Raw genomic sequence first — 27,055 nt, forward strand, 5'->3', positions numbered from 1 at the left:
AGGAAACTCTTTAATCCCCCTGTAATTGTGCGACATTATATATGATATTTTAAAAATCAATAAAATATGAACTGCAGTCAAACAATTTACAGAGAATTAAATGCAGTGAAGCCTGTGCAACCACACATTCCCAAAAATTGGACTCTCAAATAAGTACAAATTGCCCCTTGAATTATAGGTAGCCTGGGAACTGACAAACCCCTTTATAACTTAAAACAGGTATCCAGAATTGGGCGCAATCTCAGGTAAGGACAATTAAAAAGAAGAAATGCTGCAGGAGATCTGAACAATCCCAGGGTATTTGGTTCATCCAGTTTACTACACACATGATTGGTATTTTGAAAATAAGGACACCTACAAACAAAGGACTCATGATGCAAGTCCCTTAGATGGCCCTAATTTGCATGTGCCATTGTACCAGACGTGGGAAAAGCTTTGAGGTAAAAGCTGCATCTTCTGAAAGATCTATGTGCTCAGCCCAGCTAACATAATTCTATTTCTTTGCCCATTTATTTTTTAAAGTAGTTCCAGCATTTATTTCATTTTTTAACTATAATTATTTTTAAAGTTTAAAAATTGGAATAAATACAATACCAAATAACTACAATTTCAGTATCATATTCAACCAACTTGTGAATCCAATCAAACATCATGCATTTTGTACTGTTACCACTTGTATTGTGTGTAATTAGTTCAACCCTTTTTTTTTGAATGTGATATCACACTTGGAATGCTGGTCTCTTGCAAACTTAAGTTAATCAATATAATGCAACATATCATGAACCTTTTTTCAGACAGTAATCCTGACAATCGTTGTTATTTAATTATATTGTAATGCTGTGATATTTTTTCCAGGCAGCTGAATTGTACCTTAATATGGATCTCATTAAAGAAGCCATTGATTGTTTCATAGGAGGGGAAGAATGGAACAAAGCCAAACGTGTGGCAAAGGAGCTTGATCCCAGGTAACAACTTTCTGAGTTGCAATATATCAGCCCAGAGTACTCTAGACTGGTCAGAAGACAATAATCTCATCAAAAGTTTCAGTTATAATGAAATAAACCACTTCTCGATTTTATGGGAATTGATTATAAATAAGTAGAAGTCTTTCCCTTGAGAGCAAAGTTCAGTTAGGTTGATATTCATCTGAGTTCAGAGATAAGATTACATCTATTAAATTCTGTAATCCACAGCTATCCCGTTCAGTGAGGCTTAAGGTTGTAGAAAATATCATTAAAATGTTTTCATGTTGTATGTTATGGAGTTTGAATTAACAAATTTGTAGCACTTTGAGCCTGATATTTTGTACTTTTTTTCAATGAGTAGAAAGATTATGGAGCCATACAGACACAATACTCCATATAGTTATTGATCTACAGTACCCACATAGAAGACATGTTAAGGAAATTTTAAAAGAAATGTATAAATCTGATCCAAATTCCTATCAAGAAATAGTGCATTATTTTTGAAACACATTCTCCATTTCTTTCTATTGTCTTTTACATTTGTTATTTGGTTTTCCAATTGTTGTTTATCTTGTTGATCCCATAAATCTCAGTGGTATCTTGTATTTTAAGCTATATGTTTAAATTGGACAATAACTTACAAAATAGTGTGTTTTTTTTGCAACAGTTATTGTTACCAGCTTTTTAATTTTCAAATATTGTCTCTTAGAAAGCAAAAATAAAAATACATTCTATATATATTCCAAATTTTAACTTTTTACTGGAATTCTGACTTTAATGTATTTCTGTATTGCTGCATAGAAGCATTGTACTAAATTCAACTTTTACTATTATCACATATATTGGGATACATTGCAAGGTATTGTTTCTTGTGCTATGCAGACAAAATTCATAGAGTACATAGGGGAGAAGGAAAGGATAGAGTGCAGAATATGGTGTTGCAATTACAGATAAGTGAAGAGAAAGATCAGCTTAATAGAAGAATTAGAGGTCAGTTTCAAGAGCGCAGAACAGGAATAAGGGATGGAATTAAAGGGTATGCTGGGGACACCACGCAAGGAGTTGCACGCAAGGATTGATGTATGCTTTGTTCTTGCTTATGGGAGCTAAATGCAGTACAAGAATTCATCAAGGGTCCTGAGGCAGTACCTTCTAAACCCACAACCATCACCATCTTGATAGAAGGGTAAGGCAGCAACAGATGGGAACACCACCTCTTGAAAGTTTGTCTCCAAGCCACACGTCATCCTGAGTTGGAAATATATCGCTGTTCACTGTTGCTAGGTCAAAATCCCAGAACTCCCACCTTAACTGCACTGTGAGTGTACGTGCACCAGATAGATTGCCCCAGTTGAAGAAAGCAAATCACTACCACCTTCCACAGGGCAATTAAGGATGGGCAATAAATGCTGGCCTAGCCAATGATGCCCACATCCCATGAATGAATTTAAAAAAGAACACTAGCTGGTCAAAAAATGTTGTCAAAAACTTTTAGCTTAATCCTGAAGGTAGTTTAGTTTTGTAACTGTATCAATATATTAAAATAAATGAAATTACATATTTGAATTATTGTGAGTGGTTTTGGATCCTGTATCTAAGGAAGGATGTGCTGGTTTTGGAATGGGTCCAGAGGAGGTTCAAAGAATGATCCCTGGAATGACGAGCTTGTCGTATGAAGAACAATTGAGGACCTTGGGTCCGGAGTCGTTGGAGTTTAGAAGGATGAGGGGGGATCTCATTGAAACTTACAAGATACTGCAAGGCCTGGATAGAGTGAATGTAGAGAGGATGTTTCCACTAGTAGGAAAAATTAGAACCAGAGGGCACAATCTCAGGCTAAAGGGATGATCCTTTAAACAGAGGTGAGATGGAATTTCTTCAGTCAGAGAGCAGTGAATCTGTGGAACTCTTTGTCACAGAAGACTGTGGAGGCCAGGTCATTGAGTGTGTTTAGTGCAGAGAAAGGTAGGTTCTTGATTGAAAAGGGGATCAGGAGTTATAGGGAAAAGGCAGGAGAATGGAGATGAGAAAAAAAATCAGTCATGGTTGAATGGCGGAGCAGACTCGTGGGCTGAGTGGCTGAATTCTGCTCCGTTGTCTTATGGTCTTGCATATTTTTCTACAAAAGTGCCTTTGGCTCCGCTGAGCCACCAGAGGTTACAGACTGAAGTTCCACTCTAAGACTGGAATAGGTAAGGAGGGGAAAGTTTGTTTGCATAGTGTTGCTACTGGTGGTACTTTGCTCACTATATCAATTTCCCCATGAGCAGATGATGCTGCAGGTCATGCAGGTCGTGGCCCACTGTCTGCGCCCAGGGAACAAACATAGTCTGTGTATTGCTGCTTTGAACTGGAGCTACACAAACAAATGTAGCTCCCAACATCTAGAAAGCTGAAGGGAACGCTACATTGTCAAAGCTGTTATTTTCAGTTTGTTCAAGCAAACGTAAAAATACAATCAGAATTCGCTTTGTGTCCAATTGACCCCTACCCTTGGATTTTCTGACACTTAATTGTAATTAATGAGGTGCTCTATGAAAATTGGTTGTTGCATTTATATACAAAACATCAGTGACTACACTTCAAAAGCAAATCATTCTTTCTGAATTCTTTGGATCACTTTAAAAGTATTTTCTTTCTTTCTTGCATCATTTTATCCAGATATGAAGACTACGTTGATCAACGCTATAAGGAACATTTGAAAAATCAAGGCAAAGTGGATTCAGTAAGAATTTCATTTTGATTTGCGAAGAAAACTGGCATGACATTGCTTATTATTGGACATCATCCATATCTTTGTTTTATGTCTAACTACCTGAGAAATATTTGCTTTGAAGGTTAGAACTGGAGTCTGATTTTTTTTTTGAGAAAGAGTTTTAAAAATGTTAATGAAGAGATTTGAAGAAATATGTATATTTAGTAAGTTTTTAAGATTTTAATTCCTTCCCCACACCATGGGGCCAGTTTAATGAAAAAATTGTGATCCCAGCAAGGAAAATTGCCTCTTAAGAAGATATATCAAGAAATTGCTGAGGCGATCTTATTGAAATATGCAAGATTCTTTGGGCATAATTTTATTTATTTATTTATTTATTTATTTATTTATTAGTGTCACAAGTAGGTTGATACTCTCACTGCAATGAAATTACTGTGAAAATCGCCTAGTCAGCATACTCCAGCAACCGTACAGGTACACTGAGGGAGAATTTAGCATGGCCAATGCACCTAACCAACACATCCTTCGGACTGTGGGAGGAAACCTGAGCACCTGGAGGAAACCCATGCAGACATGGGGAGAATGTGCAGACTCCACACAGACAGTTACCCAAGCTTATCAGTTTGCATGACCAGAGCTTATTCAGAAATTTGATCAAATAGAGGCATCATAAGTAATGTCATAAATCATGGTACAGCCTGCAAACCACCTAGAACTCTTCGTCTCATCAGTCATACCTTTATCTTGTCCTTTGATAGAACAGAGGAAGGTCGATGACTCCTTTATCCTTGATCTTATCTTGTCATACTCATACAGCCGTAGGTTACACGGAGTCAGCCTTATCAGGTCTTGAACTTCTCCGGTCTTATTCATGTGTTAGGTTTTCCTTATTTTGTACCAAATACTTGACCAATTTTCCCATCATGCCATTCATTCATACAACTTCACAAGCTGGGAATTGAACCTGAGTCCCTGGCGCTGTGCCACCTTTGGGTAATGGGGTGCAGGGGTTGGGGGAGGTTGTTTGTGGTGGGGTTGCAGTGGGAGGTAGCCTCTGAGAGATTGTTTTTGCTTTTTGGACTTCTGAACGTGGGGGCACAGCCTCAGGATAAGGGGCTGATCATTTAAGACTGAGAAATTATTTCAGTCAAAGAATTGTGAATCTTTAGAATTCTGTTCCCCCAAGGGTTGTGGATGTTCCATCGTTGAATATACTGGGATAGACAAATATTTGGTTTCTATGACTGGAGAGATATAGGGAGTGGGTGGGAAAATAGAGTTGAAGTCAAAGATCAGCTGTCGTTGTATTGAATGGCGGAGCGGGATTGCAGGCTATATGGGCATCTACTGAGCCAATTTCTTGTGTTTTTGAGTGAGTAGGCAGTGGTGCATGTGGAGGGTCTGGTGGCTTGAGTCATGTTGTTAATCACCAAGTTATACCAGAGCTTAAACAATGCAACAGTTCAAGGGCAGATATCTGCTTAAGTAGCATATATGTAGGTGAAGTCACTGACCTTGACTTAAAGGTCAGACATTTGCAGAATGTCCCTGGCAGCACAACTGTGGAGATGCTGGCATTGGACTGGGGTAAACCCAGTAAGAAGTCTCTCAACAGGTTAAAGTCCAACAAGTTTATTTGGTAGCACAAGCCACAAGCTTTCGGAGTGCTGCTCCTTCATCAAATGAGTGGAAGTTGTGTTCACAAACAGGACATATAAAGACACAAACTCCATTTTGTAAAGTCCAACTCCCACTCACCTGATGAAGGAGCAGCACTCCAAAAGCTTGTGGCTTGTGCTACCAAATAAATTTGTTGGACTTTAACCTGGCGTTGTGAGACTTCTTACAGCACAAATGTGCCCATGGGAAGTTTAATGTTTTCCAGGTAATTACTATTCCCGTGCAGGCATCAGGACTTCTGATGGGTCCTAAATCAAAACGGTGGCAGACACCTCAGTAATTGCCATTGTTAGCATCAGAAGGTCTGGCCCTTGAGAACAGAAAACTGTTGAGAATGCCTGCAGCTTTCAGTACACATAACCAATGGGCTAATTCCCCTGCCATTAGTTCTTGGCAAAGTGAATGGCTGGAGATCTGCACTAAGTCTTCTTCCTATGTTATTCTATAGCTAAGAAGGAAATTGTGGGAAAGGTTCAGGTTTTACAGCACCATATCAAGAACACAGAAGGTAACAAACTTTTGGCAGCTCCATTTGATCATGGCAGGCTTGTTAAGGAACCAAATCATTAAAATGCTTTACCAGTATCCCTGCTAAAAGGTTACTTCAATTATAAAAGTTATACTTGAAAGTTGCACTCGTTTTGATTTTAAAGAAATAGTGACTAAAGCTAATAGTAAGCATATTATTAGTACTGTAAGATGGATTGAAGGGAAGTCAACTTTATGTGGACTGCTTTTGACTGGGTTTATAGACTGGGTAGAAGTGAAATTAAGTCTGTTAACTTTATCTTTGTTTCATCCAGTTTGGATCAGTGGTCATTCCATATGATTCATATTTTTATTTTTTTTTCAGCTGGTTGGCGTGGATGTGATAGCTGCACTTGACATGTATGTTGAACGAGGACAATGGGAAAAATGCATTGAAACTGCTAATAAGCAGGTAGAGCAGAAACAGTGTTTGAGATTATTTCCTATATTATTGATTAGAATTTTAGACACATGATTAGTATAACTTTTGCACCTTTGAATGTTTCTTAAATATTTTGAATTTTGTTTTAAAAATGAAAAGTGCTGGTTTGTTTATACAGTGTTAAATTCTCTTTATGTAAATGCATTTCAACTGAAAAAATAGGAAGTATTGGGAATACAAAGAACACTGAGAGTGGTGCATGTGCAATGGCACCCTCTAGCTGTCAGCATTCAGCTTTCTGGAGAGAATAGATTCTGTCCACTCCTCCTATTGGCATGAATCACACTTTTTCTCTTTATTTTGCACTAAGCAGCCTAAGGTAGTGCCTAAGAGTCCACTGAAAAAATGGGAATGATTCTTGTTTTCACGCTCGTTTGGCACTTAGAAATTTTTTCGTAAGATTGCCCCCAGAGTGTTGAAAACATGTATTTGTGACAGCAAGTAAAATACTTTTCACTTTTCTATATTGAATTTTCAATAGTTTGTGATAGCACAGTAAAATTTGCACTAACTGTCCTGTCTATTTTAGAATTACAAAATTCTCCACAAGTATGTGGCTCTATACGTGACACACCTTATCAAAGAAGGCCATTCAGAAAAGGCCTTAAACCTGTATGTTCAACACGGTGCTCCAGCTAATACACAAGTGAGTGAAATCATAGATTAATTATAGCAAATTTGTTCTGGTGAGGTGTTACTGATTGAATGTGAATAGTGAATGCCATTAGATGTCCTGCTAGGCTAAACTAATATATGAAGGGATTTGATGTCCTGTACCAATGTGAACATCCTACTTCAAAAAGTTTGTGCCAATGAATGAATACAACGGAACTCTATTCTTTAACAAATTATTTCCAGTTGTTGTTTACAACAACTTTATTATGTGAAGTGATATGCTAAAAATTCCTCTAAATGATAGCAGTAGTGGGAGCAGTAACTTGGTAATGGAAAACATGAGTCAAGTTTTGGGTCAAGGCACAGAAAGAGAAGAGGGAATTTTAACTCCCGACAACTAAGAAACCAGGTAAAATAGAAGTTAAAATCCAAACAGTGCAGTTGCATCTCTTTTACTATCCCATGGCTGTTTTAATATTTGACTTCAGTAGGAGCTGCACGTAGCAATAGAAATCAGGGCCCTGTGGCAGAGAACCTGAGAACTATATTAATGGCATACTGGGCAGGGCATCCAACACAGACATTATACTCTATAAACCCCAACAGACCAGTCGTCGTAGCCTTTGCACTCCCAGTGCAGCAGGAGTGCCCCTGTGGATCTTGCAAAGAAACTTTGAACTATGGTAACCCTTCTCTCCTCTCCAGTACCATATTCACAAAATCTCCAAAGCTTTCCCAATGATATGCATCAGTCCCAGTGGGATGGCCTCCAAGCTCTCTGACATTTGTTGGTCAGAAGCTATCTTACTGCACCCTACTGTTAATATGCAACGAACGTCTCATGGAATCTCCTGGGCAGCAGGCTTGTGCATTTTGTTGTCAGACCACCAAGGAGTTCGGGTCTCAAGTATTTGGCCCATGAAGTTTTCTCATTGACAGCCTGTGCTTAATAATTTGAGTCTTAAAAGCTTTTCTTGATACTGTACATGCCTATGACAATCTTTGAAAAATTAGGAAGGTTCTCAAAACTGGACATTTTTTGTATATTTCAGTGTTTTCCTTTTGTGTGCAGAATTTTAACATATACAAACGGATTTTCATGGATGTCGTAAACATGCCAGATAAAAATAGTGCAGATGCTTACAGGACGTGGGCTGATCTCCGTGATGTGCTCTTCAATTTGGTTAGTATAACATTAACTCAATTATGTATATGAGAAAAACAATATTGAAACAAATTGAGATTTATATTAAGATCTGAATGTCAGGGAGTGTTGCATCATTGTTCTTGAACCTAGATAGAAATCCAGACAGTTGAAGTTCAGATCTTTGGTCTGTCTCTTTTTGAAAAGGTTTTGTGTGGAATGAATTTTGGTTGCTTCAAATCAGTACTCTAATGTGCATGAATCCAGAGTGAAAGTCAACTATATTGCCTTCTTACTTGTGTTGGCAATTCTGCTGCATTGCTATAAAAGCAAGCTCCCCTGAGATATGAGAATGGAACATTCTAGAGCTATTTCAGAACAAATGTCTTTCATCTTTTCTATGCATAAATATGGGATCATTTTGATCTTGCCAAATGGAGAAAAATAGTATTTATCTGTACTATGATTCAGCTGTTGAGACTTTGGTTTGAGTCCAGATGATGGTTTTCTCAATTATTGCACTAATGATAATCAGGAAAATTTCTCAATCCTGATATAGCTTGTATTTGTGACCACTGTGCAAAGGTAATTCAGTCTTTAAACACTGACTCAAAAAATTATAAATGTTTTTGATTATACTGCACTTGGTGATAATTTGGATTTCTTTTCTGATTGGGCTGGAATGAAATATTTGTCACTAACAACTTTCCTGTAAAGAAATGTTATTAATTTCCCTTGACATGAGAGATTTGACTGCTGTTGGTAAGACTGAGCACTACGGGTATTTTTGACACCTCCAATTGTCTAAATTATTTACTGGAAAGAGGGATAGGTCGCTTCAGAAGAAAATAATGTACAAAGCTAGCATTCTGTTTTCATGGCGTTCCTACATATTTTATGTGAATCTTTTCTGAGTTATTTTTTCTGCTATTTTTGTCCTAAACTAATTTTTGTAACTTGACTCATATTTCTCAATAGCATGATTAATCTTTTGATGCAGCTGCTAATGTTTTGTAGAAGGCCTTGCCCTCTCTCAAAAGCACAGGCTTGGAGCTCAGATTTTTGCCCAGCGCTGTGAGCTGATTTTGGATTGTGCAGTTTGAGCATGTGAGGGATATCTCATTTCCAGGATGTATCAGTACCATTCAACCAGCTAGTCTGAAAAATCCTTTTATTTCATTCTTAGCAGCTTTGTGGGGTTATTTCAGTTTTCAAAAACATGTTGAAATTTGAAGCCAAGCAATGAACCTCCTTGTGTTTTGTTAATGATTCGAAAAGCTCAAAATTGGTTTCTAGCCATTAGACACATTCTAATTTCTAATATCTGTGAGACAACAGGAGACACAGATAGAAAAAAGGGATGGCAGACAATTTCATTCTAACATTTAAAATAATAATTTGAATTTTAAAGGTAAACAGGTTCTTTGATGGAAACAAATTAGAAAGGAAGATAGGTGGGGAAGGGGAAGAAGAAATCTGACCACCTCAAGGAGTGAATGGATGTAATGATTAGGGGATTACAGGTGGAATGAGTGAAGGGAAAGTGATGGGGTTATAGAAGCATAACTATAGGTTTTAGTTTTACATTTAAATGATATCAATGTACTTTGCGCTATTATAAATTAGAAAGTTAAAAGTTTTATTTGTCACAAGTAGGCTTACATTAGTACTGCACTGAAGTTACTGTGATAATTCCCTAGTCTCTACACTGTTTGAGTACACAGAGGAAGAATTTAGCATGGCCAGTGCACCTAACCAGCACATTTTTCAGACTGTGGGAGGAAACTTGAGAATCCAGAGGAAACCCACGCAGACTCAGGGAGAACATGCAAATTCCACACAGACAGTAACCCAAGCTAGGAATCAAACTCAGGTCCCTAGTGCTGTGAGGTAGCAGTGCTAACTACTGTGCCACCATGCTGCCCAAGAGATGTAATGGCTTTTGTTTTGAGTCTAACATTTTTAACTGTAAAAAGGGACTTTCTTCAAAATGATGAGATAGAAACATACAAGATAGGAGCAGGAGGAGGCCACTTGGTCCTTCGAGTATGCTCTGCCTTCATTAAGATCATGGTTGATTGTCCAACTCAGTAGCCTAATCCTGCCTTCTCCTTTGATCTCATTCACCCCAAGTGCTCCCTCTTGAATACATTCAATGTTTTGGCATCAACTACTTCCTGTAGTAATGAATTCCACAAGCTCACCATTCTTTAGGGGGAGAAATATGTTCTCACGTCCATCCTAAGTGGTCTACCCCAAATTCTCAGACTGTGACTCCTGGTTCTGGACTCCCCCACCATTGGGAACATCCTCCCTGAATCTACCTGGTCTAGTCCTGTTAAAATTTTAGAAGTCTCTATCAGATCCCCCCCTCTTTTGTCTGAATTCCAGTGAAAACAATCCCAATCTAGTCAATCTCTCCTCATCAGTCCCACCATTCCCAGAATCAACCTGGAAAATCTTCGCTTCACTCCCTCATGAGCAATAACATCCTTCCTCAGAAAAGGGGACACATTTCATTTGTAATCTTCCAACTTATTGTTCTCAAATCAGGAAATGAGGAGGACCCAAATCTACCTATTCCATAAATGTTCCCTGGCTCTGATCATAAATGCACCAGATCCCAAATGACTTCTATTAATCTTAAATCATAAAATACGGTTTAAAGTGTGTAACTATCCATTTCATTGTAGATAACATTTACAATGTGTTGTCTGCAATTCTGTGGTCTGTTCAGTTTTGGTTTGCACAGTAAATGAATACAGTGTTTATTTTTGGGATGTGTTTTTGAAATGTTCCAGTGTGAAAATCTGGTTAAATCTTCGGAGGCTAATTCTCCTGCCCATGAAGAGTTTGAGCAGATGCTGCTGATTTCACATTATTATGCCACTCGAGCAGGGTCATTGGGAGTCAGCCAGCTGGTAAGCTTATGTTACTGTGTGATTACTCTAATATAGAGTTCATCAAAATTTCATGTACTACCACATCTTGACACAAATAGATTGGTCTGTCTTACTACATAGTTCAAGAAGAAAAATGCTGGAAAATCTCAGCAGACCTGGCAGCATCTGTAAGGAGAGAAAAGAGCTGACATTTCAAGTCCAGATGACCCTTTGTCAAAGCTCGAAAGGTCATCTGGACTCAAACATCAGCTCTTTTCTCTCCTTATAGATGCTGCCAGACCTGCTGAGTTTTCCCAGCATTTTCTCTTTTGGCTTTAGATTCCAGCATCCGCAGTAATTTGCTTTTATAGATTAAAAAATGACTTTTCATTAGTTAAGTGTGATGAATAGTTGTTGGTTTATTGAGCATTGCTATTTTGCGTTCTGCTGTATTGTGGATATCTTACCTTATTGTTGAGCAATTTGTATTGTGACACTAATTTTTCAATGAGAAAGGTCTTTTTTGTATCTAAGTGGTCAGGTCCTCTGTGGCTGTGTAACCAAGTTAGCTATTGTCAGTGCATTATCTATTATAGAAGTGGCATTTATAAATTAACAAAGAATCCAATCATCAGTCTAGTTCAATGTTTGCTGTTCATAATGGCAATTTAACAATCTATGCTGATCTTGATGTTTTGTGAAATGGAAAATTGCACTGTTTTTAACAATGAACCACAAATGAAGAATTGCTTTGTTTTCTGACTGCCTGATCATTGGTATTGGGCCAGTGACTTGTTTACAGTAATTGGACTTTTTAAAATCTATTAATCTATTGCAGATTTAAACATTTTAAATGATTCTTGATTTCAGGACATGATTGCAGCAAAGTTATCCATTTCTCTGCTGCGTCACACAGACATCATCCCTGCTGACAAAGCATTTTATGAAGCTGGCATGGCAGCAAAGGTATAAGTTCTATCTTCACCTGTGACTTTACTTTTAATGGCAATATGACTATATTGTAAGTGTGCTACAGATCAGCTCTGCTAGTAATGAATTTTAAGAATGAAACTGGAAAATACCAGATGCATACAAAATTCCTCACCAGTTACTGTAGAAAAGGAACACTCTTGTCACTAAAATAGCACCTGAATTTTTTCTCAAAATTCTGTTAATTTTCCAGGAACGGAAAGTAACAGTATGTTGCTATTGAATTTGGTTGAGGATGTAGCAAAAAAAGGTTTGTTAATATTCAAATTAGTTTTAGGAAGTCTGGCTGAACATTTATGCCTACTATACACATAGTGCACCTCAAAAGCAACTTTGTCAGCTCCAAGTACTCTGGGGCATTCTGAGAACATAATATGGCACTTTATAAATACAAATTCTTTATTTCTAGGAAATTTACTTTTAACTTTCCTTCATAATGCAAGAATTTTAGCCTGGGACCATATTAATTAGTATGAACAGTATAATTAAATTATGCATTATTAACAGATACATTGGTGTTCAGAACTGATGTGGTTAGCCTTAATAATTTTAGAATTCAAAATCTGTATCATTCAAGCTTCAGCCAGATGTGTAGTAAGTCTGAGGTCTCAGGCTGGGAGGGTTTGGGAGTTTCAGGGAGAAGGGGGATGGAGGGAATTGAGATTAAAAATTGGCCTTCCTTCTGCGCCCTGCTGCCATGCCAGATGTATAATGGCATGGGCAGAGTACTATTAGGCTGACTAGGCTTGATAACATGCCTAATGTTCCTTAATTGGTCATTTTAATATGATAGGTGGGTCTGTCAATTTCAGCAGCCTTTCTATTATGGGGGTCAGCTCAGGGGTGGGTGGGAAGATGGTGGGATCGGTGCCTGCCCTATTTTACATGCCCCCCCATGGGAAACACACCCACCAGGGGCACATAATTCAGCCCTTTATTTCTGTTGTGTCATTTTTGTTACTTGTTTGTACTTCTGTCAGTTCATGGCACCAAAACTACTAAATTGCTGCAGCAGTTTGGATGTGGAACTGAGACTGGTCGGTGAATTCAATAGCAGACTCTGAAATGGGAATTGTAGCAAGTCACAAAACCACACGGAAATGTTAAAGCACCCTTCAAAACCTTCTCATGGTTCCAGGTTTTGACATCCATGCAGTTTTGGTTACTTAGCAACAATACTTAAGTGGACTTTTTTCCCCCCTTAATAAAACAGGCAATTGGTTGGGAGAACATGGCTTTTATATTCCTGAATCGTTTTCTGGATCTTTGTGATGTAAGTGCTCTAAACTTCTAACTTCAGTCTATTATTTAATGTTGTTTCAAAATGTTTATCTCTATAATTCAGCAAATGTAAGAAAAGAGAAGTGGAACTTAAAGCATTACCATCATTGTTAGGTAATATAAATTACCTAAAATTATATCTCTTTATATTTGTGTGTGCATAGGGCATAAGCTACAGTAGCTTTATGTTTAAGCTTAATTTATATTTCTGCAATTGTGTGTTAAGGAAACTTGTCTGGTTTCACTTTTAAATGGTTGCCTGTAAGTCTGAGGGTTTGCTTGCATATCTGCATTTTTAATGAGGTTTTATAACTCTTAAAGTAGGGGGCAAAAAACTATGATGTTGCCCAGCAACAAGAGGCCCACAGGGACAGTTTCAGTGCAATTGGAAAGAGGTGATCCAGACAGAAAACACCAATTCCACAGCAACTACTGGAACAGGCAGGACAATGTACAAGGACAGAAAGCAAGTCTCAAAGAAGAAGATAGCAAAAAACAAGGGAGGAACAGGAAAAAGTCCCAAGGTGACAGCTAAGGCAAGAAACAAGGACAGGAATCATAACCAGATCCTAGTCAGTGAAATTAAGAGTGAGAAGCAGAGACAGATGTTGCAAGTTAAAAGACAGAGCTGCAGCATGCAGACCTGAAATAATGTGGGCTTCTGAAAAGCCAGGAAATCAGTACAAACAGCCAGAGGTTGGTGACTCCTTGAAACAGTGGTGTTCTGTTGGCATGGCTGGGTATCTGATTGTGTGGAAAGCAAAACATGAATGCCTGTGACTCTTCAGGGGAGAAGAACATTGGAAAAGGGAGGGTGAAATCCTGGAGATGTATTCTTGTTGAAGACATCCAAGAGAAAGCATTGTTTGGGGAAAGAGTCTAACATGAGTTCTTACAGAATGATGATTGGAAACCCTCGTGTGAAAGGCAGAATTCAGTATGACCAGTTGGTTCACAATGTGACAAGTTTCTACTCTGTGATGGCATGTGTCTTTTGGTTTCAGATGTGATGTGTCTCACCACATCACCTATTGGTTTATGTAGATTGTGTAAAGTATAAGGTAGATTTTGTAACGTATGAATCTCTATATATTTGCAAAGTTATAGTTGGGATGAAAGAGTTGTGTAAAATGGTTCATCTTTTCTTGTTGAATAAATTTTTATTTTGTCAGAGTACATCAGCAGTCTCTGTGACTCTGTTCAGTTGCCGCACTCCACATTTCTAAACAAAAAATAAAAGTTAGGATGTATCAAGTCAGACTCCACCCTGGGGCCTGACTTGTTCAGCTGCATACATAACAACATAAGCCTAATATTTATATTCCTGGCAATTTGGGCAGTAAATTTGTTTGGTCATTCCCGTGGACTACTAGTGTAACTGGATTGGAGGAAACACTGCTCCAGTGGCAGCATTCAGACTGTGTGATTAGCCTTTTTGTCTGGCAACTACCTGTTTGAGCCATGCAGCCTCTAGTTCCAATGCTCCCAGGAAACTGCAGAGATACCACCTTCTTGAAGATGTAGGGGCAGCTCTGCCAGTGGCAAAATGCAACTAATCCAGAAAATGGCTCTTAATAGGGCCTTTAATTGTCTAAATTCGCCCCCTGCCCGCAATGAGCAGGCAGCCAAACTACTGCCATTTCCACTACTGGGTAACTTCCCTGGTGCCAAGATGCATTAGGAGATCATTCCAGTACAGTCCCAACATTCTATCAATGAATCAATAAGTAGGAGACCACACATGAGCGACAAGTATAGTTTACTGAATTGAAAGAGGTACAAGTAAGCTGCTTTCAACCCACAAGGAGTGTTTAGTGTTTGTGCTAGTATTTGCATGAGAAGGGGAGGGAACATAAGAACAGGAGTAGATTATTCGGCCTCTCAAGCCTGTTCCACCAATCAGTTAAATCTTGGCTGATCGCTTAACTCAATACCATTTTCCCACAGTCTCTCCAGATCCCTTGATATCTTTAATATCTAGAGACCTATTGATCTGGGCCAGAGTGTCATACGAGGAATGGCCCCTTCAGAATACTGAAAGAGGGAGAGGAAGAGTTGTGCTGGTGTTAGCAGACTGAAGGTGGTGGGAAGGGTGGAGGATGATTAGTTGAATGCAGAGGTTGTTGGGGTAGAAAGCGAGGACAAGGGCAGCGCTATCATGGTTCTGGAGTGAGGGAAAGAGATGAGAGCAAAAGTACAGGAAATGGAACAGATATGGTCAAGCACCATGGTGGACAGCCATCTTTGATTGAGGGGTATACATTTTGGAAGCACAGGCATATAAGGTGACAGCAGATCCGAGGCAACTGAGGCTGAGAAACTATCAGAAGAAAATAGCCCTTGCATGAATTGCAGTTGGAAAAGGTGTCAGAATAGCTGAGGAAGTTATTGGAGTTCATGAACAAAAACTGAGTTTTGCTCTAATTTACAGCAGTAGAAGGAATGTTTCATGGTCCTCACAGTGCATTATGACAGTAAGCAGTCAGATAGTTAGTTCGAAAGCTGTGGGAAGGCATTTGGGTATCTTGCAGCAACCTGAACAAGGAGCTGAGGCATCCAAGTTACGAGGTTGATATAGGTAAAAGATTGCATAGCCAAAAAATTAATGAAAGAACCCACGTAGAATCTTACCTTAGAACATAGCTGAAGGAGGATTGAAGTGAATTCTAGAGTACTGTGGCATACCTCTTTATTTCTGAGGTGTGGACATCATTGATTGTGCCAGCATTTATTACCTATCCCTAATTGTCCTTGAAAAGATATGACCAGGTGCCGCCTTGAAACACTGCAGTCCATGTTTTACAGGAATACCCACAGTGTTGTTTGGAAGTGTAGGGTTTTCAGAGGCTAAGTATTGATCTATTACAAAGGCTTGTGACATAGCGTCCTGGTGAAAGACTTTTTTTTTATTGACCAACACACGCTGGGAGAGAAGGGCTGGGCAGTCCAACTCTTTTCTGAAGTTACATCATACTGGCAACATAATTATGCAACTTCCAAAAGACATTTTACCTGCCTTCTGGCTCATCATGAGCCAGTCATCATTAGTACAGGTCACAACTGCCATGTTCCTTGGCCAATTACAGATATTCTCTGACAGCGCGGGAACAATTATTTCTGGTGGTTTCTGTCTGACTTTCCCATGGCCACCTGGCCTAAATTCTTTATCTGGCAGAATATTTGACCTATTCATTAGCTGTCATGAACCACTAGCTTGTCCTTGTTCAATGATTGTTTCATTCACAGAGTTGTCTGGCATTCGTGCTGATAAGAGTTATGCTTCTATAAGTATTATTATGAGGAATGTGGTTCACTTTACTGGCCCATTTCCCATCATGCCTTAGAACCCTGTACTATTAGCCAGTATGTCTATTCAATAATAGTTACAAAAATACATGTCTAAATTCTCTAACTGTGGTTATATGTATTTCTATGCAGACAGTACCTGTGTAAAATATATATAAGAAAGTCTGTAATTCTTATCCTAAACTAATCCACTCTGTTCTAATATTCTTCATTAGTGTTTTAAATCCCAGAGTATTTTGAAGTCCTCCAACAGAAAGGGAGTTCCAGAATTTTGTCTCAGCGACAGCAAAGCAATGATGAGATCAGACAGAATTTTTTGTGCCCCTGCACATGTTTTGCAGTGGTCAAGGCAGCCTGTCATTGGCTAGCGGTGGCAGGATCGTCTGGTCCTGCCACCATCAACAGGGGTTTTCCATTGCTTGCATCCCTTGCCACCCGGACTGCTAAATCCTGCTGGCAGATACAACTGGAATTTTGGCCATAGATCCAAGTCAGGATGATGTGTGGCTTGAAAGGGATCTTAAGGGTAGTGGTGTCCCGTGCATCTGTGTTACTTGTCCTTCTAGGTGGTTGAGGCTGCGGATTTAGAACGTGCTGTCAAACCTTTTGGGTTGGCCTCTAAGAGATTGTTGTAACTTATAAGGAAATTGTCAGGGCAGAAGTAAAAAATAAAACTGGGTTCATCAGAACTTCCTGGAATTCCCTTCCTAAACCTCACTATCTCTCAAACTCTCTTTTTTTCCTTTAAAATACTTCTTAAAACCTATCTCTTTGACCAAGCTTTTGATCATCTACCTTAATATCTCCTTACATAGCTTAGTACCATATTTTGTTTGATAATGCTCCTGTGAAGTGCCTTGGGTGGTTTGATTATGTCAAAGATGCCATATAAATGCAAATTACTGTTGCTGTTGTTATTCTTGTTTTCTCCTTGAAGCTAAAACACTGGAGTTGATTAGCTCTATGAACAAAATAGTCTTCAAAGTGCTGGCTAAATATTATAATGTTCGTGCACATCTTATGTTTATAGGCAATTGAGGAGGGGAATCTTGATGCACTTGATCATTCTGATTTTCAAGATACAGATATTCCATTTGAAATACCTGTTCCTGTAAAGCAGCACATTTTGGTAAGTTCAAAATGAATGTCATGGGTCTCTATAATATATCTGTTGGCAGTAATGTCATATGATTCCAAATCTGTACCCTGGATCTGAATTTTAATTTTTTTCTTTTCTCATGCAGCCTTAGTTTGTTTTGAGTCATAGCATTAGCAGCCGCTTACAAAAGGTCCTAAGGTAAAGAGTATCTGAAGTAGATGAAATGAATTTAGATAGGCTGGAATGTAAAAACATTTATGGGGACTCCACTTGAATGTTTAAGTGTCTTTAGAACACATCCTTGGTCATTGATGAAACCCCTTCATTCAAGTAAATGTCCCTGTCCTCTGTGGCACCAATGACATTTACTGCTGTTTATTTAAACTAATTGATGTTCCTATGTTCTCTGTGGCTCCTACCAATAGACAGTAATGCAATTAGTAACATGTATTTATATAGCACCTTTAATGTAGTAAAATATGTCAAAATGCATCACAGAAGTGTTATCATACAAAATTTGACACCACACTACATAAAGAGACATTAGAGCATAGGACCAAAAGCTTGGTCAAACGTTAATTTTAAGGAGCATCCTAAAGGACATATGAGAGGATAATGGAAGTGGAGGTGGACTTCCTCAAGATTACAGATGGGCAGAATATGGGAGTAGTCAACTCTAGAGTTAACAAAAGTATGAATGAGGGTTTAGCAACTGATGAACTGAGGTGGGGTGGAGTAGGCGATGTTAAGAAGGCAGAAATAGACAATCTATTTGTGATTGTGCAGATATGTGATCAGATGCTCATTTCGGTGACAGATTTGACACCCAAGGGCTGGATATTTAAAGCAGGTCAAGGTCTGGATTAGAGATGAGCAGGTTTGCAACTTTGTGCCACTGATTGCTGATTGGAACCAGTTCAACAATGTGGGCAGCTGGCACAGTAGCTGCGAGGCTAAGGGCCCAATGAGATACATGAGGGACCCCTCACCCGGAATTCAGAACAGCTGCTTGGCCACTGCTGCAGCTACAGGCTGTTCCTTCGTGTAATTGCCCTTCTAAGATTAAGACTGGACAGATGTGGCTTTTAAAACCAGATAAAATTTAAAACAAAAATACATTTGCTTTCACTTGTCTTTTCCAGTTTCCACCTTCAGATCAGCAGCTCCAATCTCAGGGGGGGTTTGCTGCTATTTGTGCGCTAGAGAGCCTCCCATTGACTCTTCAGAGCTGCAGATGGTGAAATCTGAATTCAATAAAAATCTAGAATTAAACATGTAATGATCACCAGGAAACCATTGTCATACAAACCCATCTGGTTTACTAATGAAATCTGCCACCTTACCTGAATTGGCCTACATGTGACTCCAGACCTACAACAATGGTTTGACTTCCATTGTTTGCTGGAGCAGACGAGTGAAGGAGCAGAGAGAGAGCTAAGATTTTACCTGTTAAAAACCAGTTTAAAATAAGTTTAAAGCACTTTGTTCTTTGTAGAACTGTTTAAAGCATTTATTTATTGTATTTACTGCTTTAAGAATTCTGAGGGAGTGGTTTGCAGGCAGTTGTGGGCCATCAGATTTAAATATCAACTGACCACAAGGTGAAGCCTTCCATTGTTTGCTGGAGCAGACGAGTGAAGGAGCAGAGAGAGAGCTAAGATTTTACCTGTTAAAAACCAGTTTAAAATAAGTTTAAAGCACTTTGTTCTTTGTAGAACTGTTTAAAGCATTTATTTATTGTATTTACTGCTTTAAGAATTCTGAGGGAGTGGTTAGCAGGCAGTTGTGGGCCATCAGATTTAAATCAGCGCCAGGTTTAAAAGGAGGCCTGGTGTAGACAGCGGGCAGCGTCTGAGCGGGCAGCGGAGTGAGAGGGAAGCAGAGTGAGCTACTAGGTGCAGAGGGACCTCAGGGTCCTTGTGCATGAGTCGCAAAAACCCAGCTTGCAGGTGCAGCAGGTGGTCAGGAAGGCGAATGGGATGCTGGCCTTCATAGTGAGGGGGATTGAATATAAAAGTAGGGAGGTCTTGCTGCAGCTGTATAGGGCATTGTGTGCATTTTTGGGCGCCGCACCTGCGCAAAGATATTTTGGCCTTGGAGGGAGTGCAGAGGAGGTTTACTAGGCTGATACCGGAGTTGAGGGGGTTGAGCTATGAGGAGAGGCTGAATAAACTGGGCTTGTACTCGTTAGAGTTTAGAAGAATGAGAGGAGATCTCATTGAGACGTATAAGATGATGAATGGGATGGATAGGATAGAGGTGGAAAGACTCTTCCCGCTCAAAAAAGACAATAGGACTAGGGGGCACAGCCTCAAGATAAAAGGGGGGCAGTTTAGAACGGAGTTGAGGAGGAACTTCTTCACTCAAAGGGTGGTGAATCTCTGGAATGCTCTGCCCGTTGAAGTGGTGGAGGCTACCTCGCTAAATATTTTTAAGACGCGGGTTGATGGGTTTTTGATAGGAGAGGGGATTAAGGGTTATGGGGAGAGGGCGGGAAAGTGGAACTGAGCAGTGACAGATCAGCCATGATCTTATTGAATGGCGGGGCAGGCTCGAAGGGCTGGATGGCCTACTCCTGCTCCTATTTCTTATGTTCTTATGTTCTTAAGTGCCCTCTGAAATGGCCCAGCAAGTCACTCTGTTCAAGGACAATTAGGGATCTGGAATAAATGCTGGTCCAGCCAGCGATGCCCACATCCCCTGAATGCATGAAGAATATTTTTGACCTTTGACAGCTGGTTTGTGACCTGGCTCATCTGGTGTTTATCTGTTTTGCAATCTTTGAATGTTTATCCAGGCCCATTCACCTCCCAATTAAGATATTAAAGAGAAAATGTTGTAATGGAGAGGCCATGTAATGTTATTGCAGTCTTGAGATTGCTCATGTAACTTCGAGAGCAGTGGTTCACCCATTTTACAGTCTGAAAGTTTCAATCATTTAACTTAATGCATTTCCTCATTCAAGTCTCATCAGAACTTCAAGTGGCAGTTGTTTTAGTCAAACTGTTAGTCTACACACATGTTCTGATATCCTGAGCTAACTGGCTGATCAGAAACAAATGCTGATGCTTTCAAATTAATGTTACATTGCAAATGTAATCTCTCTTCTTTCCAGGATGATAAACGTGAAGAAATTAGGGACTGGGTTCTCACAGTGTCAATGGATCAGCGTGTTGAGCAAGTTCTACCAGCAGATGAACGAGACACTTATGAAGCCTCTCTATTGGCTGTAAATACTGGCATCCGTTCTCTTCCTTGTATAATAACAGGTGATTATTATTGATGCTAAGTCCAGCTTTGGGTTAATTACATTTGATTTTGTTAAGGGATGCCAATTATGGGAAAATAGAACACATATTTGGGGAAACTATGGTTCTCTGTCTCTTTTCTCACGGAAATGTCTTGGTCAATGAGTCACCCAGCTGACCAATCTATGTTTGTTTGAAACTTGGCATTCTTGCATTTGTCCTACTGAATGCAAGATTACAAACTTTGGTAACTCGTCTCTCTTTTCATCTGTTTTCAAGCTCTGTACCAGCAAGTGACCACTTATTTAATCTTCTTCATCCTTAAAAACAATCCTCAGTCATTTTTAATCTGGTTAAAAACGTAGTAAAAAATCTACCCTTTCAATATCAGCATTGCCCTAACTTGTGCGATGATATGAGATTTGGGTTTAGAGTTCTTACTTAGTCACATAACTTGATTCATTGTATTGATGCAAATATGAAAAGCAACTGCTTGGAGAAGCTATGAGATGTCTGGCATTGCCAGTGGTAAATTCACTTATGACAACTGGTTGGGGCTAAATTTGATAAGTAAACAAGATTTTGATGTGGCTTTAACTCGTGCCTTTTCTTCCAAAACAGACAGCCTATGCTAGCAGTGCTATAATACCATAATGTGGCATCTGATAGCCAACATGTCAGCTTCCATTTCAACACAAGCAGAAGTCACCCAACGCATGGGTGCACTAATGCAAGCTCAGACTTCTGTAATGAAAGATCACCTCCATGCTGTAAAAGCTCAGACCAATCAACTGCAAGTTCAGATCTGTTGTTCAAAAGCTGTCACAGCAGATGAAAATCTGGCCTGTAACAGATTACTGGCATTGATGGGGCATCAAATGAGGAGTGGCAGTAGCTGTCCACTGTCAGGATGACAGCATTTATCCTCCCATTCTTACCATTTTACCAGTATCCTTACTGTTGCAATCATCTCATTCACATTCAGCAGCCTTCCACTATCCTTGCTGCAGTCATGGGACAAGCACTGCGGGGAGCACTAGACAGGCAAAGGCACATGGATGCCAGGCATTTAGGAACTGCACAGTAGGGATTAGCATGCAAAAGAGCATGGTTTGGTTTGTAAATCTGGGTGGAATTATTTTGTTAAAACAAAATGCTGAATGATAAACTCAGCAGGCCTGGCAGCATCTATGATGAGAGAAATGGTGTTAATGTTTTAAGTTCATAAGACCCTTCTACAGAACTGGAATTTTTTTGTGTTGGCTTTTATTTTTGCATTTTCACTGAGCATCACAGCATCTGCTTAGGCTCAGAGGTGCCTAAATAAAGTGTGGTGCTGTTGATCAATGAAAAAGTAGGATTGCATTTACTGGCATCACGGTCAAATGGACTATTCATGGACAGCCAAACCAGAAAGGTGTTCTTAATGTTTCTTCTTCTTTCTTCTTCCTCCTGCTCCTCAGTTGCTCAGCATATAACTAGTTGCAAGGGCTATCTCCTCAGAATGGCACGTTGTGCACTTTGCAACAGATCACCCCAAATCTTTGTATATTCTGTTGAGTATTGCAGGGCTCCACCAGAACAATCCAAGAAATAGAATTCTTCAACACAAATGGGAAGTAAACTGGGAGAGAAAAAATGGGGAGGAAATGGAGAAAAAAAAGAGTAAAATAATTGGCCAAATATTACTGGTATACTATGACTAACTGGTGATTAAAACAAAGATAGAAACAAATTACAGTGGATTCTGAAATCTGAAACAAAAACAGAAAATGCTTGAAAACCTCAGCAAGTCTGATGGCATCTGTGAATGGAAGAACCAGCTGATAAATGCACGGGAAATGGAACATTTGGAATCTTCATATAAATGAAACAGACAGTTTCTCCTTAACCAGATACATTAAACAATTTGATGGCACCAAAGAAAGGATTGAGTAGGAGAATAAATTTGAGTGGGTCAATTCAAAGTCAAATTAGTTACAAAAAGAGAAATAGAGAGGGCAGATTGGATTACTTTTTTGGAATTGTGAATTATTAAGGAAGGGGTGAGCATTATATTCTTCAAAGATTATATGTAATTGTATCATCTTCCATGAGAAACTGAGTTGAGCAGAGTCTGTACTGCCCAGATCTTCCAGTCTCCAGATTGTTGGGAGATTGGACGTGCTGCCCAAGATGTGTTTCAGGACCCTATGGAAGTCCCCTGTTTCCTGGGACTGTCCGAAAAATCTCCAGCACTTGGTGACTTCAAACAATTCCAACTTACTGTATCAGTTATCCAGGAAATGTTAGACGGAAAAATCCTAGCCTAACTCTTGAGTAAGTAAACAACTGATTATTTTCCCGCCCCCTACGTCCCAACTCCCCTCCCACTCATCACCGTCCTGACCTCTGACTCCCCCGACCTGACCTGACTAACATCAAACCATCCCAAACTGCATGTCCTGACCTGACCTGACCAGACTAGCATCAGACTAGCCAACTTCCCCCAAAGCTGTTTAAATATCTAAAAGCCCCCTCCCCTCTTCCCAGTACAACCTATGATATAAGCTAAATAGAAGACTGCCCAGTATTTCTGAAGAAACTGGGATCAGAAGACAGAGAGTGAAGTGGCTTGCATCTGTCACCCATAATTGTATGGGAATTGAATAATCCGCTTGTATCAATTGGATGGCAGTGGATGAATGAATTAAATTCACTGTTGTTTTACCCTTGGGTACTCACTACATGGTGCCTGCCAAATGATATCAACTATCTTTCTCCTGCTCTGGCCAAATATTGTATACCTCTGCCTACTTTATCTCCTTAATGCACCTCTGCCTGTTCCTCTGGGAAGTACTAATACTCTTCAGTGTTAAATCCAATAATAGCAAGTCCCGGTAAACCTTTTTGTACGTATGTTTGTTCTGGGAGGTATCATAACTAAGTCAGATGCAGCATCTGTAGGAGCCGGCCTCCTCAGCCTTGGCTGAGTCAAGTCGCATCTCACCTGCTCCCCTTACTGCTGACCAGCTGGCTCACCTTGGCTTATGGCTTTTGCCCAGCATCTTGGGCCTTGCCTCACTGTTGCTGGCTGGCCTGCCCCCAACCCTAGGTCAAGAAACCTGCTGGCTGTGTCTTATTTTGGAAAAGTAAAACACAAGATCTTCTGCTTCTGCCTCTCTCCTGCCTTGCATAGTCATCTCTCGTTCCTCGCACATGCCTCAACGTTCAGATCATTCTGTTTTTCTGCTCAAAGGGGACTAGACCAGAGTCTGATGTTGCTCTGCATTGCCTGCTGGTAGGCTCAACAAATACAAATGAGCCTATCAGGCTTTGACTGGTGCTCATGTACCATTGGTTGAGACTCTATGCTTAGGCACAGTGTGTTTTATTGCACATCTGCATCTGCGAATGCTGTCCTCTAAAGATCTTGCTGTATCCTAGCCCAGCGATATGCAGAGGTGAATTGTGAAAGTTTGTTGCCATCTGACTGAGATCGGAATTGAACCCATAAACTTCTTGCTCTAAATTGGTCAGTACCATACCACGTAGCATGTATAGCCACTGTATCATTGGGATTAATATGGAAATATGGTTTAAAAACCTAAGATGACTTCGAACCTCTTTGTCCCTATAAACATTATGAGATCTCTACAAACAGATCACCTCAAAAAGTTCAGAACTTGTGTCAAGTAAGCTACTCATTTTCATATACTTGAGTAATCGTTTATTTTATGATAACTTAGGTTATCCGGTACTTCGTAACAAAATTGAATTCAAAAAGCCCGGGAAAGCAGCAAACAAAGATGACTGGAACAAATTTCTCATGGCAGTGAAAGTAAGTCATTGCAAAGTTTCTAAATGTTCAGGATGTGTTGAGAATTCTCCCAAAAGCAGTGAGTAATTATCACAAAATATGTAGTGGGTCTGAAGATTTGAACTCGTACTGATTGCAAGTTATATTAATTCAGCTCCTGTTCTCAGTCCAGTACAAAATTAAATAAAGCATCATCTAATCTTGGTGATTGGGTTATAAACGGTTAATTCAGGAGAGAGCAATTGTTTAGGTAATAAATAGAACAAATGTTTTAGTTGCTAACAGTTCTTGCAGGGAGTACATATTTAATCTCTCTTGGTACGTGGCCATTATACTTGAGTTCCCGTATTTCCACCTGTACAACCATAGGGGGAGTGTAGTTTTAAGGTACTTGCAAAAAAGTTGACATGCAGACAAAATTATTTGTGTGGAATTTAGCATAAACAATGATTAATAATTTAAACATCCCAATTTTTAGTAGGGAAAATATAGTCAATACATTTTAATATATAATTATTAAATATTTTATTCAATTTCTAGACAACGCACAGCCCAGAGTGTCAAGATGTCTTGAAGTTTGTCAGTCAGTGGTGTGGAGGCCTCCCCAGCGCTAGCTTCTCCTTCCAATGAAAAAGATTCAAAAATGATCACCTGCTATAAAACTATATTTTATCTGTATTTCTATAAAAATCTACGGACTCACCAATATATCACCCAACAGTCTGCTTCATTATTTTCTTTCATTTTGAGGTGAGGACTTGTATTTATTTTCAGAGTTACTATATAAATAAAACTATTATAAACAAAACTGTGACAATTGGTTATTTTGCATTTGTGTCATTTTGTGTTATACATATGTTGTGGGAAATTCACCACTTTGGGGTCAGACTTGGAGTTTCAACAAACAGTTTTATTCAGGTAAAGCTTTGGGAGAAGTGCTGGCATTCCACAGTACAGGCAGCTACCTTCTCAACTACGCAATGGTAGTTGAGCATCTTTTATACTCTTTAGATAATAGACAGTAGACATTCGCCGTTAGCACATCATTACAAATTGAATAGACAATATGGACATCGACAGTTAACACATCATTATACACAATTATACACATTGACAGTTATCACATCATTGTACATAGAGTTGGTACATTTATGTCCTCTATCAATGGCTGATCCTGTTATATACATTTATGCATTTATGTTTCCATCAGTGGCTGATCTCATTATCAAACTCATTGTTCTGGGTCTGCTTTTATCTCAAGTTTAAGGTACCTCAAGGTCTGACCTGTTTCCTACAGTAATTTAAACACTACAGGTTTTAACTCTTTGTGTAATGTCCGTGGCCAAAGTCAGTGCCTCTGAATGTCCCTTCCCAGAATCCATTTTGTGTGCCAGGTAACCAATTTGTGTCCTTTACTTTGATTTAACTCCAACACATATTTCTTTATGCATGTTGACAATCGGTTTTCAGAACTTTTCAAGTACTATTTGCATCTTTGCATTGGAGCTGGGAAGTGAAACATTTTTAAATTCTGTTATCTACTGAGTTCTATTGGTGATCTGGCTGTTGCAATGGGTCATTCAGGAGAGGGTACTCTCACAGGAGCGCTCAAATGGTGTCTTGCTCTAACTTAGGTTGCTTGGGAGAGTCAGTTATGGATAACATGCTAGACAGATTCATCAGGAATAATTCTGGTCAGAGGTGGGAGCAGTGAATTTGCAGGCCAGCTTGGGAATCATACTGGAGTTTTCTGATGCTCAGAAACCATGCTAAATACTGAAAATTTCTTCCCATTGCCTTTGAGGTGGACTATCTCCAGAAGGACATTAAAACGAGTTCAAAGCCATAGGAATTTGCTGAAGCAAAGTTGATCCAAGATACCTTTTGTAATTGGCCTCACTAGAACAACAGAAAGGAAGGGCCCCAATTTATTGTCTCCAAAGAGACAACAGATTAACATTAAATTAACAACTACATTGTAGTGTTGTCTGCTGTTTGTACACTCTGCCTTGTTCTAGTGCAAAGGAAAATGGGCAACTGATCTCTATTGTCCGCCTTATACCTTTGCTGAGCTCTGATATTTTGGTGGATGTTTGCAAGCTTTTTTTTTCTTCAAAAAACGACAATGGATTTTAAGATTCCGAAGCACTCCCAATATTGATTTTCATAATAATAATGACAATAAACAAGTCAAAACCAATAGGGGTTCTTATCTGTTCTGTTTCATTGTGGGTACTAAGTGATTTAGAAGCTGAATCAGCAGCTAAAGATGTGAGGTAGCAGGTGAAAGTAATAAGAGTGATGTAGATATTGGATTAAAGAAATTAGTAAAATAATTCAAAATTATGGCTAAAACTCAT

The 27,055-nt window shown here is 39.3% G+C and overlaps 1 protein-coding gene across 1 annotated transcript in view; it reads left to right on the plus strand.

Annotated features, from left to right (window-relative positions):
- The window catches only part of ift172 (intraflagellar transport 172), a 100,269-nt gene extending 74,754 nt beyond the window's left edge, over positions 1-25,515 (plus strand). Inside the window, exons 37-48 of the mRNA XM_080192330.1 lie at positions 856-965; positions 3,627-3,690; positions 6,215-6,301; positions 6,861-6,977; positions 8,019-8,129; positions 10,892-11,011; positions 11,843-11,938; positions 13,176-13,235; positions 17,580-17,678; positions 20,764-20,917; positions 24,625-24,716; positions 25,236-25,515. Of these exons, the coding sequence (XP_080048456.1) occupies positions 856-965; positions 3,627-3,690; positions 6,215-6,301; positions 6,861-6,977; positions 8,019-8,129; positions 10,892-11,011; positions 11,843-11,938; positions 13,176-13,235; positions 17,580-17,678; positions 20,764-20,917; positions 24,625-24,716; positions 25,236-25,325 (1,200 nt within the window). The 3' untranslated portion in view covers positions 25,326-25,515. The remainder of the gene's footprint in view (positions 1-855; positions 966-3,626; positions 3,691-6,214; positions 6,302-6,860; positions 6,978-8,018; positions 8,130-10,891; positions 11,012-11,842; positions 11,939-13,175; positions 13,236-17,579; positions 17,679-20,763; positions 20,918-24,624; positions 24,717-25,235) is intronic.
- The last annotated feature ends 1,540 nt before the right edge of the window (positions 25,516-27,055 follow it).

Source organism: Carcharhinus amblyrhynchos, chromosome 7, assembly GCF_965287045.1.
Source record: "Carcharhinus amblyrhynchos chromosome 7, sCarAmb.v2.hapA, whole genome shotgun sequence".
NCBI classification, from domain to species: domain Eukaryota; kingdom Metazoa; phylum Chordata; class Chondrichthyes; order Carcharhiniformes; family Carcharhinidae; genus Carcharhinus; species Carcharhinus amblyrhynchos.